At 40.4% G+C, this 18,237-nt stretch overlaps 1 protein-coding gene across 1 annotated transcript in view; it reads right to left on the bottom strand.

The window, feature by feature from the left end:
* PHEX (phosphate regulating endopeptidase X-linked) overlaps nt 1-18,237 on the bottom strand; it is a gene marked incomplete at its 3' end in the record, with an annotated part of 224,553 nt that overhangs the window by 126,910 nt on the left and 79,406 nt on the right. The window contains exon 11 of the mRNA XM_080719557.1: nt 13,420-13,548. Within this exon, the coding sequence (XP_080575683.1) occupies nt 13,420-13,548 (129 nt within the window). The remainder of the gene's footprint in view (nt 1-13,419; nt 13,549-18,237) is intronic.

Here is an 18,237-nt window from a genome sequence, read left to right as displayed (position 1 = left end):
GAGCCGCTGGGATTAGGATCTGATGATATTTGTTGTAACAAGACTTAGCCCATAGAGAGTTGTGAAACCCGGATCTGTTATAGAAATTATATTTGGCTCCTTGAGTACTTTCATGAGACTCTCCTATGAGCCAAACTTACATTAAATGATAGGGCAGGTTCTGGAATGTGGCCAGGGGACTGGCATTAAAAGGATCTTTATCCCAGCTAAAAGCGACCTCACTGGGCATGCATGGAGGACTAGTAACAGCACCCCCACTGCAAGCACCTCCCTCACTCTCACTCTTTCTAAACTAGACAGAGGTAATCTCCATGCAAGCCATGCCACACCTTTGATGTTATGAAGCCTACCTTTAGTACCAATGTAGCCATATAGCAACAATCACTAACATTTAGTGAGCATTTTTCAGGTACCAGGTATAGTGTTGAGTCTTCTCTAAGGATCAGCAAATTTAATCCTTACCACAGACCAAAGAGATGGTGCTATTTTTCTGCCCATTCGTGATATACTATAATGATAGATTTATTAGTGTGTGTGTGTGTGTGTGTGTGTGTGTGTGTGTGTGTGTGCTATTGGGGATTGAACCCAGGAGCATTTTACCTCTGAGCTACATCCCTAGCCTTATTTTTTTATTTTTGAAATGGTCTCACGAGGTTGCTGAAGGCCTCACTCAGTTGCTGAGGCTGGCCACAAACCTGAAATCCTCCTGTCTCAGCCTGCCAAATATTATTTCTATATCTCTTCCTCTATTCATGCCCTTTGCTATGGGACTGTAGATCCTCTCACTAAAAGTACAGAATCCATTTCTCCACTATGTAAATCTGGACTGGCCTTGTGACTTACTTTGGGCAACAGAACACAGACCTGACCTGCCACAGGTTCTAAGCCTAAGTTCCAGAAGGCCTTGCATGTCTCTGCTTGCTCATATGCACCCCTGCCATAACCATGAGAACACGGGTAAAACATGGAGAAGAGCCCAGTCATCCCTGGCACTTTCACCAAAGCCAAGCCAGATCAGCCAATCCCCAGACATTCACATTAGCCTAGCCAAAGTCAGCAGACCCGCACAGGGGACCACAACTGGGTCCAGATGCACGAACAGTGACTGCGTAGTGTTGAATGCCAGTCAGCTGTTGTGACTGATTGTTCTACAGCATTACTGTAGTGACAGAAACTCAGGCACCAGTTATACACAGGTATGAAGAGGTTGTCTTTGTCTAATTTTTCTACATTGGTCAGAGTAAATTCAAGCTAAGAGATGTCAGTGTGACTTTGCAGAAAATTAGATGAAATTGCTATAAAAGGTCAATATTTTTTAATTACGTTAAAATATCCTTTACAACCTGAATTGATTTGGTTTGCCTTAACTAAGATAGGTCTTCAGCAAAATATCTCTGAAAATCAACCTTTTTACTAATTAATTCTACTGGAACATAATTATATATAATAATGAGATGTAATGTGACATATTCATACATGCACATAATGTAATTTGGTCCATTTCATTCCCCAGAATCTCTCCTTTCCCTACCCTTCCTCTTCTCCTTGGTCCCCTTACTTTACTCTACTGGTCTCCTTTCTATTTCATGAAATTTCCTTCATTTTCTTTTCTTTTTTCGCTCTAGCTTCTACATACACAAGAAAACATGAGCACTTGACTTTCTGATTCTGGCTTGTTTCACTTAACATAATGTTCTCAAGTTCTATCTATTTTTCTAAAAATGACATAGCTTAGTTCTCTTTATGGCTAGATAAAATTACATTGTATGTATATGCCACACTTACCACATTTTCATTATTCAGTCATCTTTTGATGGACATCAAAGTTGGTTCCATAATTTGGTTATTGTAAATTGTGCTGCATGTGTCAGTATAGTATTCTGACTTTAATTCTTTTGGAAAGATACCAAGGAATGGTCTAGCTGGGTCATATGGGAGTTCCATTCCTATTCTTCTGAGGAACCTCCATCCTGACCTCCATAGTGGTTGTATTAATTTATAATCCCACTAACAGTGCATAGGCATTCCTTTTGGAAACTTATCTTGATAATAATAGCTGATACCATTTACTAGACAAACAAAAACCAGAACACTTGGTAGCCAGAAAGTGTATCCTTTTTCTGTCTTTCCCTTTTTTGTGTGTGTATATATGTAAAGGACTGAACCCAGGGTCATTCTACTTATGATCTATACCACTAGCCCTATTTTATTTTATTTTTTATTTATTATTTTTTGGTGGTACTGGGGGCAGAACCCAGGGGCTTTCTATCTCCGGACTATACTCCCAGACCTATTTTATACTTCATTTGGAAATAGGGTCTCACTAAGTGTTGAGAGCCTCACTCAGTAGCTGAGGCTGGCTTCGAACCTGTGCGATCCTCCTGTCTCAGCCTCCCAAGCGCTGGGATTACAAGCGTGCGCCACCACGCCCGGCCCTAATTTATTTTTGAAACAGGATCTAAGTTGCTGAAGGTCTCACTGAGTTGCTGAGGCTGGCCTTGAACCTATGATCCTCCTATCTCGGCCTTCCAAGTACTGGGATTACAGGCCTGTACCACCATGCCCAGCTGAGAACATCCTTTCTTTGCATGACTGTGTCAAAGGGAACTTTATCTGTTCAAAGGTTTTACCGAGAGCAGCCCACATGTAGCTGCATCTATAGGGAATGAAGAATCCCTCAGTATAAGAACAGTGCTATAATGCATGACGCTGACTTTCATGTGACTTCTGCCATCAACGTTATAGTTACATCTCATTTACTCGACCACAGAGAAAAACGGTGAACAGGGGAATTGGAGAACTTAAAGAATATTAATGGCAGCACATCAATTCAATTATGTTGGCTCACTAATGAGGTGAACTCCTAGTGCATGGAGGTTGCAAGTTCAAACTCCACTAGTGCAATTGGACCCATGTGGGTATTTAAGTCTTTGACACCAGCTGTAGCAGTATGGGGTAGGAGGAGAATTGTGTTCTCAGGATAAGAATTATGCTGGAACTGCTCATGCAGAAAGCAGCTCAGAAAAGAATGGAAGGTAAGGTAGGTCATCTACAGCATTATTTGGAGACATGAACAGTGCTTTTACCATAAAAGGGAGAAAATAAGTTACTAGAGCACAGGAGACTTTACTGAATTGTTTGCCACAGTAAGCAAAAAATTAATTCTTCACTAATAATGTCTACTTCTAAAGTATAATAAAAGATTTTTTGTATTCTAACTCGATTAACCTTCTGCATTTATAACATTGTGTATGTATATATGGCACTGGGGATTGAACCCAGGAGTGTTGTACCCCTGAGCTACACCTTCAGCAGTATTTTTTATTTTGAAACAGGATCTCACTAAGTTGCTGAGGCTGGCTGCAAACATGCAATCCTCCAGTCTCAGCTTCCCAAGTACTAGGATTACAGGTGTGTGCCCCCATACCCAGGTTAGGATGTTTTAATATATAATATGAGATCAGTGACTTTAGCTTTGATTCGAGGGCTGACAAAGAATAGTTCCCCGTGACGAAATTTAGGTGAGATCACTCAAGCCCTTTCCTCACCAGGACCTATACCTCGCTTCCTGCCCAACCCTACCCCATCCTGTCCTCACAGGACAGGATGCCTAGCCAAGTTCTGCCTAGCCAAGTTCTAGATAGACTCCTACCAAGTTACTTTAGAATCTCCAACCCTCAATATTTGAGCACTCTCAATATGAGAACAAATTCCTTCTTTTTCTACCCTTAATATCTGATCAGCTTGGCCTGCCTGCAGCAAGAATTGTGTTAAGTTGGTCTAGCAATAACTTCCCTACTCTTGATGCCTTAGTAATTTTTCATCTCTTGACCCCCACAGTCTTCTTGTTTGCTACAAATCTCCAGCTGCCTTTGCTCTATTTGGAATTGAGCCAAATCTCTCTCCCTTTTACATCAGATGGCACCTTTTACAAGAGCCCTGAATAAAGTCTTCCTTAATACTTTAACAAGCACCAATCCAAAGTGGATACCCCTGGAGGTCACTCTCCCCGGGCTCTGTCCTAGTGGCGTAGGGGAGCATTGGGCCTTGCCCTGTGATGTACAGTCCTTTTCCACGTTAGAGATGAAGCTGGGCTTTAGGTCTGTGCCTGCATATTCCTACACCTTCTCAGAGTCATACAGACCATGACTGAGGAGATAAACCATGCAGGAAACAGTATAAAAAAAAGCATCAAAATGTTAGTTTCTTTAGCAGGGTTTGCCCTATACAAAAACATAAAATCTGAGAGAGAAGCAAGACATGCCTATTGGCAAAATTGAGATATATAAGTAAATGTAAGAAGCTTGGTACATAGTGTCAACAATGAAATAAAACAAGATATGGCTTAATGCAGAAAAACTTAGCTCAGATAAAATGTTCAGATGGGAATTCCAACTTCATTGATTTCTCTAGAAACTATAGTTAGAACAAAAGGACATTTTTAGGCATCGACACATGCAAAAAAATTGTTCTTTGATGTGTAAGTTCACATTTCTGCCTTAGTAACTAAAGAATAGTAAACAATATAAAAACAGCTATCTGATGAACTCTTTCATAGCCAGGCGTGGTGGTACGCGCCTGTAATCCCAGTACTTGGGAGGCTAAGACAGAAGGATTTCAGGCTTGACAATAGCTCAGAAACTTACTGAGACCCTCAGCAACTTAACAAGATCTTGTTTCAAAATACAAAAATAATAAGGCTCCAGATGTAGTTCAGAAGTAGAATACCCTAGGGTTCAATCCTAAGTACAAAAAAAAAGGGAAAGAAGAAATCTTCCACAGACACAAGACAAAGAATGGTGTAAGAAGAAAATACTGCAAACTGAACTCAGGGTGGTATACTGAGTCAAGATATACCTAGAGAGTTGTTCTAAGATCAAATCTCTGATAATCAGCTTGTTTCTTATTGTTTTCCTCCTTCTTCTGAGAATTATATGAACACAAGAATTCAATGTCAATTGGTTGAATCTGAATTAAGTTTTCACTGTATTTATCTTTAAAATATTGATATACTAAGCCAGTTTTGGCGGCACAAACCTGTAATCCCAGTACTTGAGAGGCTGAGACAGGAGCATCATAAATTCCAGGCTAGATCAGCAACTTAGAGATACCCTGTTTCAAAATTTTAAAACATAGGACTAGAGATGTAACTCGGAAGTAGACTGCTCCTGGTTTCAATTTCCAGTACGTGTGTGTGTGTGTGTGTGTGTGTGTGTGTGTGTGTGTGTATAAATATGAATATATATATATGTGTGTGTGTGTGTGTTTGTGTATGTATATACACACATTGAGATATTAGCAAACAAAACTATTCTCTTTCTTCTCTAAAATTCTAATAGGAAATGTGTCCTTCATTTTTATAAGATCTTAATTTTTAGAATACTATCCTAACAAAGTTGAACTAATTATATTACTAGCCAGTGAGAAGTCTCTGATCTCCTCTTTCTAGTCATAAAATTGGTAATGAATCAAGTATTTTTCAAAAAGAAGCAAGGAAGCCGGGCATGGTGGCGCATACCTATAAACCCGGTACTTGGGAGGCTGAGACAGGAGGGTTACTGGTTCATGGCCAGCCTCACCTACTTTTGCAAGGCTCTCAACAATTATTCAGCAAGACTCTGTTTCAAAATTAAGAATAAAAAGGGCTGAGGGTGTAGCTTGGATAGAATGATGGTCCCTAGTACAAAGGGGAGTAGAGAGGGGAGAAAGGAGGGAGGAAGGAAGAGAAAACTCGTGCACCAAAGGGATATGCTTTAGTTTAGATCTTAAGTTTCCCCCAAAGGTCCATGGGACAAAGCCTTGCTTCTCAGGGTGGTGCTCTTGGGAGGTGGTGGAGCCTTTAGGATGTGGGACCTAGTGGGAAGTCAGGTCACTGGGGCATGCCCTCGAAGGGCCCATGGGATGCCAGCCTTTTCTCCTCTCACTCCATTGCTCCCTGGCCATGAGGTGGATATTTTTGCTCTCATGCATCTTTCTAACATCAGTGCTACCTTACCATGTGCTTAAAAGCAACAGGACCAACCGATGAGGGACGGCAAACTCCAGAACTGTGAGCCCAAATCAACCCTTCCTCTGTACAACATGATGATTTCAGGTATGTGTTACCATAACGGGAAGTTAAGATGGAATGAATGTAGTTTGAGGCTGAGTTTGAACCTCACCTAAGCCATTTGCAAGCTTTATGTCCTCGGGGAATTTACAGACCATCTCTGAGCCTCGGTTTTGTGATCTGGGAAATGGATGATTTATAAGGTCACTGTGAGGAGTAAATGAATTCGCATATTGAAAGCACTTAGAAGAGTGTCGGAAACTCAAGCCTCAGTAAAAGCTGCTTCCACTATTATTATCTTCACTGGCTTTTAAAAACTGTTATATCCTGACCATCGCAGAGACATTGGGCCCATGATGACAATCCCTTCCCATCCTGGCTTTCACTGGGATTTTCACTTGTCACCTTGAACATGGATATCTAGCTAGGACATTTACTTATACATTACTGATATAAATTATAATTAATAGCCAGGCGTGGTGGTGCATGCTTGTAATCACAGTACTTGGAGGTTGAGACAGGACAATCGCGGTTTGTGGACAGCCTCATCTACTTAGTGAGGCCCTCTGCAACGTGGTGAGACCCTGCTTGAAAATAAAGAATAAAAAATAGGGCTGGGTGTGTAGCTCGGAGGTAAAATGCCCCTGGGTTCCATGCCCAGTATTGTAAAATAAATAATAATAAAAATTGAATGGAAGAAAAAATAGTAACTAAGCAACTTTAGTCACCCTTCCCCCACATAGCTAATCCTTTTTCTCATCATGAACAAGTATGATTTATCTGGTTTTCATTCCTTGGTCAACAGTCACTTAGGTTATAAGCATATGGATTAGGACTTGGCACAGCAGGATGGGAATATCATCTTGATTTATAGTGACAAAAATAATCAATTCCCTGGGGAGCCCCACTTTCTATCTGTGTATAACTTTCCATAAAAGGAATGTAGTAAATGTTTAGCTAATATGATTTATTTTTTAAATTGCACGATTGTCACCTAAATAAGATTCTAAAGAATTAAAGAAAACAGACCAGGTTTCATTTTTTGTTGTTGTTGTTCTGAAGATTGTAGAGAGAGAGAGAGAGATGGGGAGGAAAGGGAGAGAATGTTAAAATAAAATTTACAAAATGCTATCCCCCAGGACAGATTTACTTTGGCATCCACAGTTTTGACCAAAATTTATAATGTGGGAGCTTTAACATAAAAATCCCAATTTCTGACTTCTCTTGAAAAATGAAAACTAAAAAATAAAACCCAGGAATCTATCTGGGACCCCCTGGGCCTGCATTGCTGCATGAAAATAGTTGGCTGGAGAATCGTCTTGGCTGCATCCTGAATAGTACAAGTACACCTGGTTGCTTCTGTGCCCCAGACACCAAGGCCAAAGACAACCCCATTTATCATTGCACCTGCCCTGGCTTAGGCCTACAGTCAGTCAGCTTTACTCCGATATGTTAAATGTCACTGACTGAGCTTGCAAACACTGGTTTTGGCTTGGTCGAGTTCTCTGAACATCCAGAGCACAGAATATCTTTTTTTTTTTTTCCTACTGGGGAATGAACCCAGCATTCCATCTCTGAGCTGCACCCCCTGCTCTTGTGTTGTTGCTGTTGTTTGGAAACAGGGACTCACTAGGTTAATAAGCATCTCACTATGTTGCTGAGGCTGGCCTCAAATCTGTGATCCTCTTGTCTCAGCATCTCAATAACAGGTGTGCACCACAACGCCCGGCTCAGAATGTCTTTAATTTATAAATTCCACCCCCACGAAGTCCCTGAGCCAAAAAGAACTAAGTTTCTAAGGTACTTGGCTCAGAGTAGGACCTAGAATTTATTTCTTCCTGTGAGCTGATATCCCAGAAAACCAACTCAGGTACCAACTTTCAGTATTGGGGATGGATCCCAGGGGCATTGTACCTCTGAGCTACACCCTCAGCCCTACTTTTTAGTCTTTTTGTTTTTGAAACAGGATTTCACTGAGTTGCGAAGGGCCTCCCTAAGTAGCTGAGACTGTTTGTCAACCACAATCCTCCGGTCTCTGCCTCCCAAATGCTGGGATTACAAGTGTGCGCCACCACGCCCAGCTATCAGGCAGCACTTGACCCCAATTCTCACTCTTGTTCCCAGGTCATGAATCCTGGTGCTAAGCCCCTTCCCTGTGTTGTTAGAGGCCTCCTGGAAACCAGTAGGCCAGAGACCAACAATGGTACCCTCCCAGTCCTGGCTTCTAGCAGCCTTTCACTTGGGAATCAATCCTGCCATGCTAAGCCCAAGGGATTATTCGATTATTCTTTGATTTTTTTTTAATTGGGAGTTGAACCCAGCGTAAACTTTGAGCTACATTTCCCCTCCCCATTTTAATTTTTATTTTGAAACAGAGTCTCATTAAGTTACTGTTCACTGGTCTCAAACCTGTGATCCTCTTATCTCAGTCTCCCAGGTATTGGGGTTACAGGTGTGTCCCCCATGCTCAGGCCCTTCTTCAATTCTTGATACCAACAATGTCCAATATGTAGCCACTTAGCAACATGTGACAATTGAACAGTTGAAAGATCACTAGTCCAAACTGAAATATGCTAGAAGTATACAATACACATGAATTTCAAAAACTTAGAATAAGACATAAAAACTATTGTATTTATTAGTAATTATACAAATTAACTAGATTTTGAAATGACAATATTTTAGATAGATTGTGTTAAACATGCATATCGTCAAACCTGGCATGAAGGCAGATGCCTGTAATCTCAGTACTTAAGAGACTAAAACAGGAGAATTGCAGGTTCAAAGCCAGCAGGCAGTAATTTAGTGAGACACTGTTTCAAATTTTAAAATAAATCAATAAAAAGGGCTGGACATGTAGCTCAGAGGTAGAATGCCTCTGGGTTCAACCTCTAGTACCATAAAACATATTATTAAAATAATTTCACCTAGCCAGGCATGATGGTGAATACTTGTAATCCCAATACTTGGGAGGCTGAGACAGGAAGATCACAGGTTCATAGCCAGCCTCAGCAATTTAGGGAGGCCTTCAGCAACTCAGTGAGACCCTGTTTTCAAATAAGAAATAGGGCTAGGGGTGTTGCTCAGTGCTGGAGTGCCCCTGGGTTCCATCCCCAGTACAACAAAAAAAATATTCTCACCTGTTTCCTTTTAAGTTTTTAATGTGGCTACTAGAAAGTTGAAAGTTACATATGTGGCTTGTCTAGTTCTATTGGAAAGTGCTATTTTAGACCACCAAGCCAACCACTATTACTGTTGGGAGCTTAAATGTCCCTACAAAGCTCAGGTATTAAATGCTTGGTCCCCAGTTGAAGGTGCTATTGGGAAATGACAAAAACTTTAGAGGTGGGGCCTAGCTGGAGAAAGTAGGTGGCTGGGGCCATGGCACTGCAGAGTATATGAGGACAGGACCCCTTCCCTCCTCTCTCTGCTTCCCTGCTGCCAGCCATGAGGTGAGTCCCACCATGCTAGAAACAGAGACACTGTGGAGGAGCAAGTAAGTGTCCCTGAGAAAAACGTAGGTACCAACTTTCAAAGGAAAACTAAATAATCAGTCAGGCAGGGGAACAAGACTGGAGGCCGAAGCACAGGGTGTGGCACATTTCATTTGAATTAATAGGAATCACAGCAATTTTCAATGATCGCAAAATTGAAGCAAGACCAATGCAACAGATTTGGGGAAATAAAATTTTGCTGTCCAAGTCAACTGGTCTGGCCTCTCCTGCAAATCACCAGGCTCATGTTTTCTGTGGTAACTTTTTTAAAACAAATGAATGAGGCAAAGGCCTTGCTACTCCAGGTGTGGTCCCTGGAACAGCACTACAGCATCACTTGGGAGCTCCTTAGGCAAATTCTTAGTCCTTACCCTAAACCTCTGACCTTTGTTTAAATGCAATGAGATTCTGCAAGATTCTGCATTTTTAACAAGAAGATCCTGTATACATTAAAACTTGAGAAGTACCTGAAGTTTTATCTTCTTACCATAATCCATTTGCTTCACGCACTTTTTTGGTAAATACACAATGGCAGCCTCTCCACTGAGTTAGAGACTCTGGAATTTGCCCCCTGTTGGAGATCTGTCTGCTTTTCTTTGGACTGTAGCTAATAATACAGAATGTTTTGCAAGTAAATCAGTGGTTCCAGGTGGTTCTTGGATAGGAGCCCTGTAATGAGGCTATAAAAAGCCAGATTTTTCTCTTATAAGTTTCCAACTTAAGTATTCCCTGAGGCAAATAGCTTCAGCATAAGGGAGGCAAACGCTGTTAGGTAAAAGACATGAGCAACCGCACAACTAACACACTACTCCTATGTACGTCAAAATTAGGGGAGAAATTGCCAAAGTCAACTTTCCTTTAAAATGTCACACTCTGACACATGAAAATGGGCCTTTTTTCACCAAAACTGAGAAAAACAAATTTAATTCACATACTTTTCATATTACCTAAAATTCTTCTATGGCCAAAAACATCTCCATATGTATTTTTTTTTTTTTGCGGGTCTGGAGATGGAAACCAGGGGCATGTGACCTCTGAGCTACACCCCCTGCCCTATTTTTGTATTCTTTGTTTTGAAACCGGGTCTCACTGAGTTGCAGAGGGCCTCACTAAGTAGCTGAGGTTGTCCGCGAACCGCGATCCTCCGGTCTCAGCCTCCCAAATGCTGGGATTACAAGCGTGCGCCACCACGCCCGGCTCATATATATATTTTTAAACTCCATTATCCCTTAGTTGTTTTTATATCCTACCCAGAACTTATAATGTTACCACTGCAATTATCTGTTAAGTTTTCCACCCATTTACTCAGACCAAGGAACAAAAGAAAACAGACAAGGAGAATACTGAGTACCTTGAAATAAGACATTAATTCCTCAATAAAAAACTATTTGCAAGAAGACTTTCTATCTCACATATAAAATCTCAAACTTGACAGAAATTCTCCAACATAGCCAAAGATAATAACAAAAAATTAACATAGGAAAATGTATTTAGAATTTATGGTCTTCCAAAGCAAACATCAGTATATAATAAATAGTTATGTACTGATATATAATATCAATCTTGTGGTACTATTATTTATCACTACATAATTTCCCACATTTGAACAAATATGACTTAATAGACTTTATGTCTTTGCCCTTAAATCCGTTGTGTATGGACTAAGTTCAAGATGCTTGTACACTGGCATCTGATTGACTATGGGAACTTTTTTCAGTATAGGAGTTTGAACCCAGGCCCTCATACAAGTTGGCTGCATGCTTTACCACTGATCTATATCCCAGGCCTTTTTTAAATTTGTAATTGTATTTTTAGACAAGATCTTGCTAAGTTGCCCAGGCTGGCATAGTACCTGTTATCCCCTTGCCTCAGTCTCTCAAGTAGCTGAAATTAAAGGAGTGACACTCCACCACAGCCTGGCAATTTCATGCATTTTTATTAGTTAATCATACCTAGATATTTTGCATCATGACATTTGCAAAATATAACTTATCAAAAGAAAATACCCCAATCAGCCAGGCTTAATCCAAATTCAATTCAAAATATACCCTTCTTTTGTGCTACTAGGATAGAACCCAGACCTATTTTTATATTTTTATTTAGAAACAGGGTCTCACTAAGTTGCTGAGAGCCTCACTAAGTAGCTGACGCTGGCTTCTAACCTGCAGGATCCTACTGTCTCAGCCTCCCATGTACTAGGATTACAAGCGTGTGCCACTACGCCCGGCTTAAAATCTGCCCTCTTAATAGTAAGAAATAATTTTAAAAACACCTAATTCAAAAGTGGGCAGGAAGTTAGACATGTTGGTACACACCTGCAACCCCGGTACTTGGGAGGCTAAGTTAGGGATTGCAAGTTCAAAGCCAGCCTCAGCAATTTTGTAAGTCTCTCAGAAACTTAGTGAAACCCTGTTTCCAAAATAAAAAATAAATAAAATAAAATAGTGCTAGGGGTATAGCAAGGAGGTAGAATGCCCCTAGGTTCATTCCCCAATACCAAAATAAAATTTTGTAAAGTGGGCAAAATATCCCAATAGACATTTCTTCTGAATATATACAAATTGCAAGAAGGTGTATGAAAATATTCTTGACATCACTAATCATCAGGGAAATGCAGATCAACACCACAATGAGATCATCTCACACTTAGTTTAGATGGCTATTGTCAAGAGATATACTTATTGGCAAGTGCATGGATAAAAGGGAACCATTAAACATAGTGGGAATACAAATTTGTACAGCCATCATAGAAAACAGCACTGCAGATCCTCAGAAAAAATAAAAACAAGACTACCATACAACCTAGCTATCACACTACAGGTTATATATCCAAAGCAAATGAAATCGGTATCTGAAAAAGGCATCTCTATTTCCATGTTCATTACACCATTCCTAGTGGCCAAGAAATGGGATCGACCTAACTGTCCATCAGTGGATGAACAGATAAAGAAATTGTGGTGTGTATACATGTGCAGTGGGATCCTTTTCAGCCATAAAACAAAGAGATTTCACATTTTGTAACAGCCTAGGTAAACCTGGGGGCCCTTATGCCAAGTGAAACAAGCCAGACACTGAAAGGCAGATAGACTATGATCTCTTTTATGTGTGGAATCTAAAAAAAAAATGTTGAGCTCACAGAAGCAGAGAGTAGAACAGTAGTTGCCAGGGGCTAAGAGTGGGGAAATGGGGAGATGTTGGTCAAAGAATACAAACTTTCAGTTATGATTAAGTTCTGGGGACCTAATGTACAGCATGGTGACTAAGGTTGTTAATAATGCATTGTCTACTTGGAATTTGCTAAGAGGGCAGGTCTTAAGTGTCCTTACCACATGCAAACAACGAATGGTAAGTTTGGCAATGGATATGTTTGTTTGATCATGTTAATCATTTCATAATTTGTAAGTATAGAAACTCATCACATTGTACAAGTTTAATATATACAACTTTTATCAAATATTCCTTAATACAGCTGGAAGGAAAAATCCACCCTCTCCTCCAGTACAGCTGCAACAGAATGGATAAGAACACATTGCAATGGTGATACATCACCCCTTAAATTCATGACCTTGAACCTCACCTGAAACTTGCCCACCTCTAGGCAGCCACAGTATATTTCTTTAGCTGAGTCACTCTCCCACTGCTCTAGACAACTATTTCACACCCTCTCTTCTCTCCTCCAACCTTCAATATCTCCTCACCCACCTCACTCTCACTTGGTAACCTTTCTTCCTATTTCACTGAGAAATGGAAAGAACCCAAAAGAACCCCTACAGAACTCTACTACCTGGAAGGCTGACAGTGGCCTGCTGATATGGTATCAGTGTCCGATCTGGCTAGATTGCCACTGCTTTTTACCAACCAGGGTAAGTCACTTACCATCTCCTTCTTATCTTCCTGGAAGTGCACATCCACAAACATTTTCCCAACAACGTAAGGGAGGGCACTTTCGATAAAGTTTACGCATTTGTCCCATTGAGGCAGCAAAGTTGTGGTCCCCTGGATTACCTGTACGAGATAATGGATCCACTGAGCTTCATTTGGATAAAATAAAACCCACAGCTGAAAACAATTCAAACCTCCAGAAGAAAACTATCTACAAAATATTGCACAGCCCAGCCCACATACATGTCAGAGAGTAGAGATAAAGGTGACATTGGATGAAGAAAAAGATGTCTGCTTGTCGCTAGTTTTATTTAAAAATAAATGAGAATTTTTTTACAGTGAATACTCCCAAACTCATTCTGCGATGCCAACATCACCTTGATATCAAAATGAATAAAGATGCGTCAAGAAAAGGAAATTACAGACCACTATCTTTGATGAACATAAATGCAAAAATTCCTGAGAAAATATAGTGCATTTAACATTTTCTTCCAAATTGCTTCACTAAGCAAAGGGTCTGCATGACAGTATAGCTCTTCTGCAGCCAGCAGGATATGAAGAGATGTTGCTCAAGTATTCAGATGATATATACATATATTTTTTGTGGTACTGGGGGTGGAACTCAGGGGTTTTTCTAATTCCAGGCTATACTCCCAGACCTATTTTATACCTTATTTGGAAATAGGGCCTCACTAAGTTGCTGAGAGCCTCACTAACTAACTGAGGCTGGCTTTGAACCTGTGAGATCCTCCTGTCTCAGCCTCCCAAGCACTGAAATTACAGATAGTATTTAATATCTATTAAGAACTGAAAGCTGGACTTCCGGGAAGATGGCAACCGAGAAAAGCGGGGCTTATGAGCCCCGCAAACAACTAATCTCCATTACCACAAAATCAGCGCCTTTCATAGCCAGAAAACGCCATCACCAGAGAAACAAAAAAATCACCAGGCTCCAGAGAGAAAGCGGACTGAGAACAGAGCTCAGAGCCACAGAGGAGATACACCGGCCTCACGCCCGAGGACACGGCAGCAGCGCCATACTGCCGGCGGCAGCGGCGAATTCACCGGACGGCAACAGCAAGCCGAGGTGAGCCGCTGTGGAACAGCCAGGCGGGAACTTTCGGCGCACGGAGCATCTAAAGCTCCCAGTGGCTGAGCTCAGCACATGCTGTAGGGACTCAGAGTGGAACTCAAAACCAGAGAAGAAAAAATACACCAGCCTCACGGCCGAGGGTGTGGCAGCGGCGCCATATTGCCAACGGCAGCAGCAGCAGTGAATTCACTGAGTCCAGTACAGCTACATCTGCATACTCAAGAACAGTGAGTCAAATTGTGGGCCACAGAGGAGAAATCCCAGTACTGTACTCCCTGGGACTTGACCCAGTGGGGGAGGGGCGGTGGCAGAGATATCACACCATAGGAGAACGTGCAACCTGGCACCCCCCATAGTCTAAAGCAGCCTCTATCGACTCCCTGGGTCAGAGACTCTATGATACAACCCAAAAAAGGAGTAGTGGGGTCAGAGATACTACAGACTCGAGATCCAGAGTACCTTAAGCGAAGTCATAGTGACCCAAGGGAAGAACCCAGAGAAGGCACAAACTTCCGAAATCATGGGAAAGAGGAATAACACTGGAACAATGAATGCCCACAACCCCACAACATCAGAACCCGATAAAACAGAAAATCAGAGATTTCTAGAAGATCAAATCAGGAAAATAACTGTAGAAATAATAAAGGTGCTTCGAAAAGAATTCAGAGAGAGCCAAAAAGAGATAAAGGATGCAATTAATGAAGTAAAGGCCTCAATTCAAGGCATGAACAACCGATTAGACCACATGGAGAACAGAATCTCGCTCTTAGAAGATGATCATTCCAAAAATGAACGCATAGTTTCTAATCTAGAAAAAAATATCCAACAGCAGGAATCTGACATTGAAGAAATATGGGCCCATTTTAAGAGGGCTAACCTAAGAATAATTGGAATAGAGGAGGGAAAAGAAAGTGAAACCAAAGGCATCAACAATCTCTTCAAGGAAGTAATAGCAGAAAATTTTACAAACATAGAGCAAGAGGTTGATACACAGGTCCAGGAAACTTATAGAACTCCCTTTAGACAGGATTGGAGAAGAGGATCCCCACGCCACATAATTGTCAAAATGACCAATGTGGAAGCCAAGCAGAGAATCTTAAAGGCAACAAAAACAAAGGGCCAAGTGACATTCAGAGGCAAACCAATTAGAATCACTCCAGACTTCCCAATCCAAGTCATGAGAGCCAGAAGGGCTTGGAGTAACATACTCCAAACTCTGAAAGAAAACAACTTCCAGCCAAAAATTTCCTACCCAGCAAAACTTTTTATCAAATTAGATGGGGAAATAAGAAGCTTCCATGACAAACAGAAACTGAAGGAATTTATGTCTTCAAAACAAGCGCTAGAGAAAATACTCAAAGAGATTAACTACAAAGAAGAAATAGGTAACACACACCAGAACCAGAGAAACAAGATTTTCCATCCAACAGACAACTAAGATTGGTTATCTGTGGAGATTCATTATTTATGTTAGTCTTTTACCTATCTCTAAATTGTATTGTTTGCCCTTATTGCTGTTAATTTTTAGGATGTCTAGTTGGAATATTAATTAATATACCTTCAGATATAGCATTTGGAAATATTTTATCGCATTCTATTAGTAACTTTTAACTCTGTTTACATTGTCTTTGGATATACAATATTTTTTTATTTTTTAGGGAGTTTGTATACTCTTCTGTTGCCTGTGCCATTGAAATCATATCCAAGAAATCACTGCCAATTTCAATGTTGTGAGGTTTTATGACCCAGATTTTCTTCTAAAATTTTATAGTCTTAAGATTTATACTTAGGTCTTTTATCTATTTTGAGTTAATATTTGTGTATGGGATTAGGTAAGGGTCCGATTTTATTGTTTTCCGTGTAAGTATTATTTTTCAACAATATTTAGTTAAAAGATTATTATTTCCACCACCAAATGTTCGTGGAAACCTTGTCAAAAATAACTTGACAATATAGGGAAGAATTTAGCTCTAGGCTTTTATTTAACTCCAATGGTTTATATATCTGCCTTTAGAACAGTACTACACTGTTTCAACTATTGTAGCTTTATATGGTTTGAAATCAGAAAATATATATCTTCTAGCTTTGTTCTTTTTCAAGATCGTTTTGGTTACCTAGAGTCCATATTCCATATTAGGATAGATCTTTTTCTGAAAAATAAATATATAAATATATGATAGTTTCACCTAAAAAATAGAAAAAAATAGATTCTATGGTAAGAAAGAAAGCAAAAAGAAATATTGAAATGTTATCTTTAAGTCATCAAAAGCTTGGTATCAGACAAATGAAACTGTTATGAGAGATTATCATTTTTAATTTTGGATAAATTGCTATAATACTAGATGTCAACTACTAAGCCAAGCATAGGAGGGGGGGATAGGGAGAGAACGGGGTGGGGATCGGGTGGGGGCTGACTGGGCGATGTGTGCATGTATGTCTACAAAAGTTTGTATCCCACTATGATGTATGAATACAGTGCACCAATTAAAAAAAATAGAAAAAAAAGAACTGAAAGCTGGACATGGTGGTGCTGCTTATAATTCCAGTACTTTGGGGACTGAGACAGGAGGATTGTAGGTTCAAAACCAGCCTCAGTAAGTTAGTGAGGCTCTCCGCAACTTAGTGAGACCCTTTTTCAAAATACAAAATAATATAGGGGTGGGGGTTTAGCTCAGAGTTAGAATGCTGAAGGGATCAATTCCCAGTACACACACACACACACACACACACACACACACACACACACAACCGTGAAGTTTCAGAAAAGCCTAGAATGAATGGGTGATCAAATTTCTGCCAGTGAGTGTTTCATCGCTCAACAAGGCAGGCCAGGAGAACATGGTCCACCCAGAACAACCCAGGGAACATATTTACACTGTGTCACAGCAGAGAGCACACTGGTAAACAAGTAAAATACAGATATAAATGCTTCTCCCTCCTGTACCAATTATACCATTATAAGAAAACATTTATAAACAAGTAAGGAACTTCCAAAGCAGGACTTGGAGGGCTCAAAGTTTTACTTCTGGAGACAAAGGCAGAGACAAAAATATAGTTTCAGCTGTCCCTGGAGGCTGGGGGTGTGGTAGGCAGGGAGAGAAGGAATAGCAGCCAGAATCGCTCCTTGCAGAAAGTGAGACCCAGATTGATGGAGGAGGGCGAAAGGGATTAACACTTAAGATCATCTCTTCTTCGTCTGCTTTCTGGTAACATGACCCCTCTCAGAGGTGAGGATGAATCTATTTTTAAAGCCCCTGGAGAAAAGAGATCTTACAACCTTCTTTGGCAATTCAATATTATATTTAGCACTTCAGGTTCAGGAAATATCCCCTCTTACCTAATCTCAGATTTTCACACACTTTCTCTCTCTCTCTCTCTCTCTCTCTCTCTCTCTCTCTCTCTCTCTCTCTCTTCACAGTGGGGGTAGAAAGCAGCTGGGTACCATCTTTTATGTGATCCATAGGAGTTAAAAATATACTCAACCCATGTACATGTAGTTATTTTACACTATCACCTACAAAGTGATTTTATATCCTAGGTCAAAATGTACCACCCAAAATTACATCACCCTGCCACTAGAAATTTGTGTACTTACTGGTTTCTCTAGTAACCAAAATATCTTTTAAAATGAAATCAGAGCTTATAAGATTTGCCATTCACTTCACTTTAAGTTGATAGCTAAAGAAAATATTTTTGGAAGTCTCAAACTCCTTAAGTAC

Source organism: Muscardinus avellanarius, assembly GCF_963383645.1.
Source record: "Muscardinus avellanarius genome assembly, chromosome: X".
Classification (NCBI taxonomy): Eukaryota; Metazoa; Chordata; class Mammalia; order Rodentia; family Gliridae; genus Muscardinus; species Muscardinus avellanarius.
The sequence above is the reverse complement of the archived record's forward strand: the minus strand, read 5'-3'. Positions and strand labels throughout refer to the sequence as shown.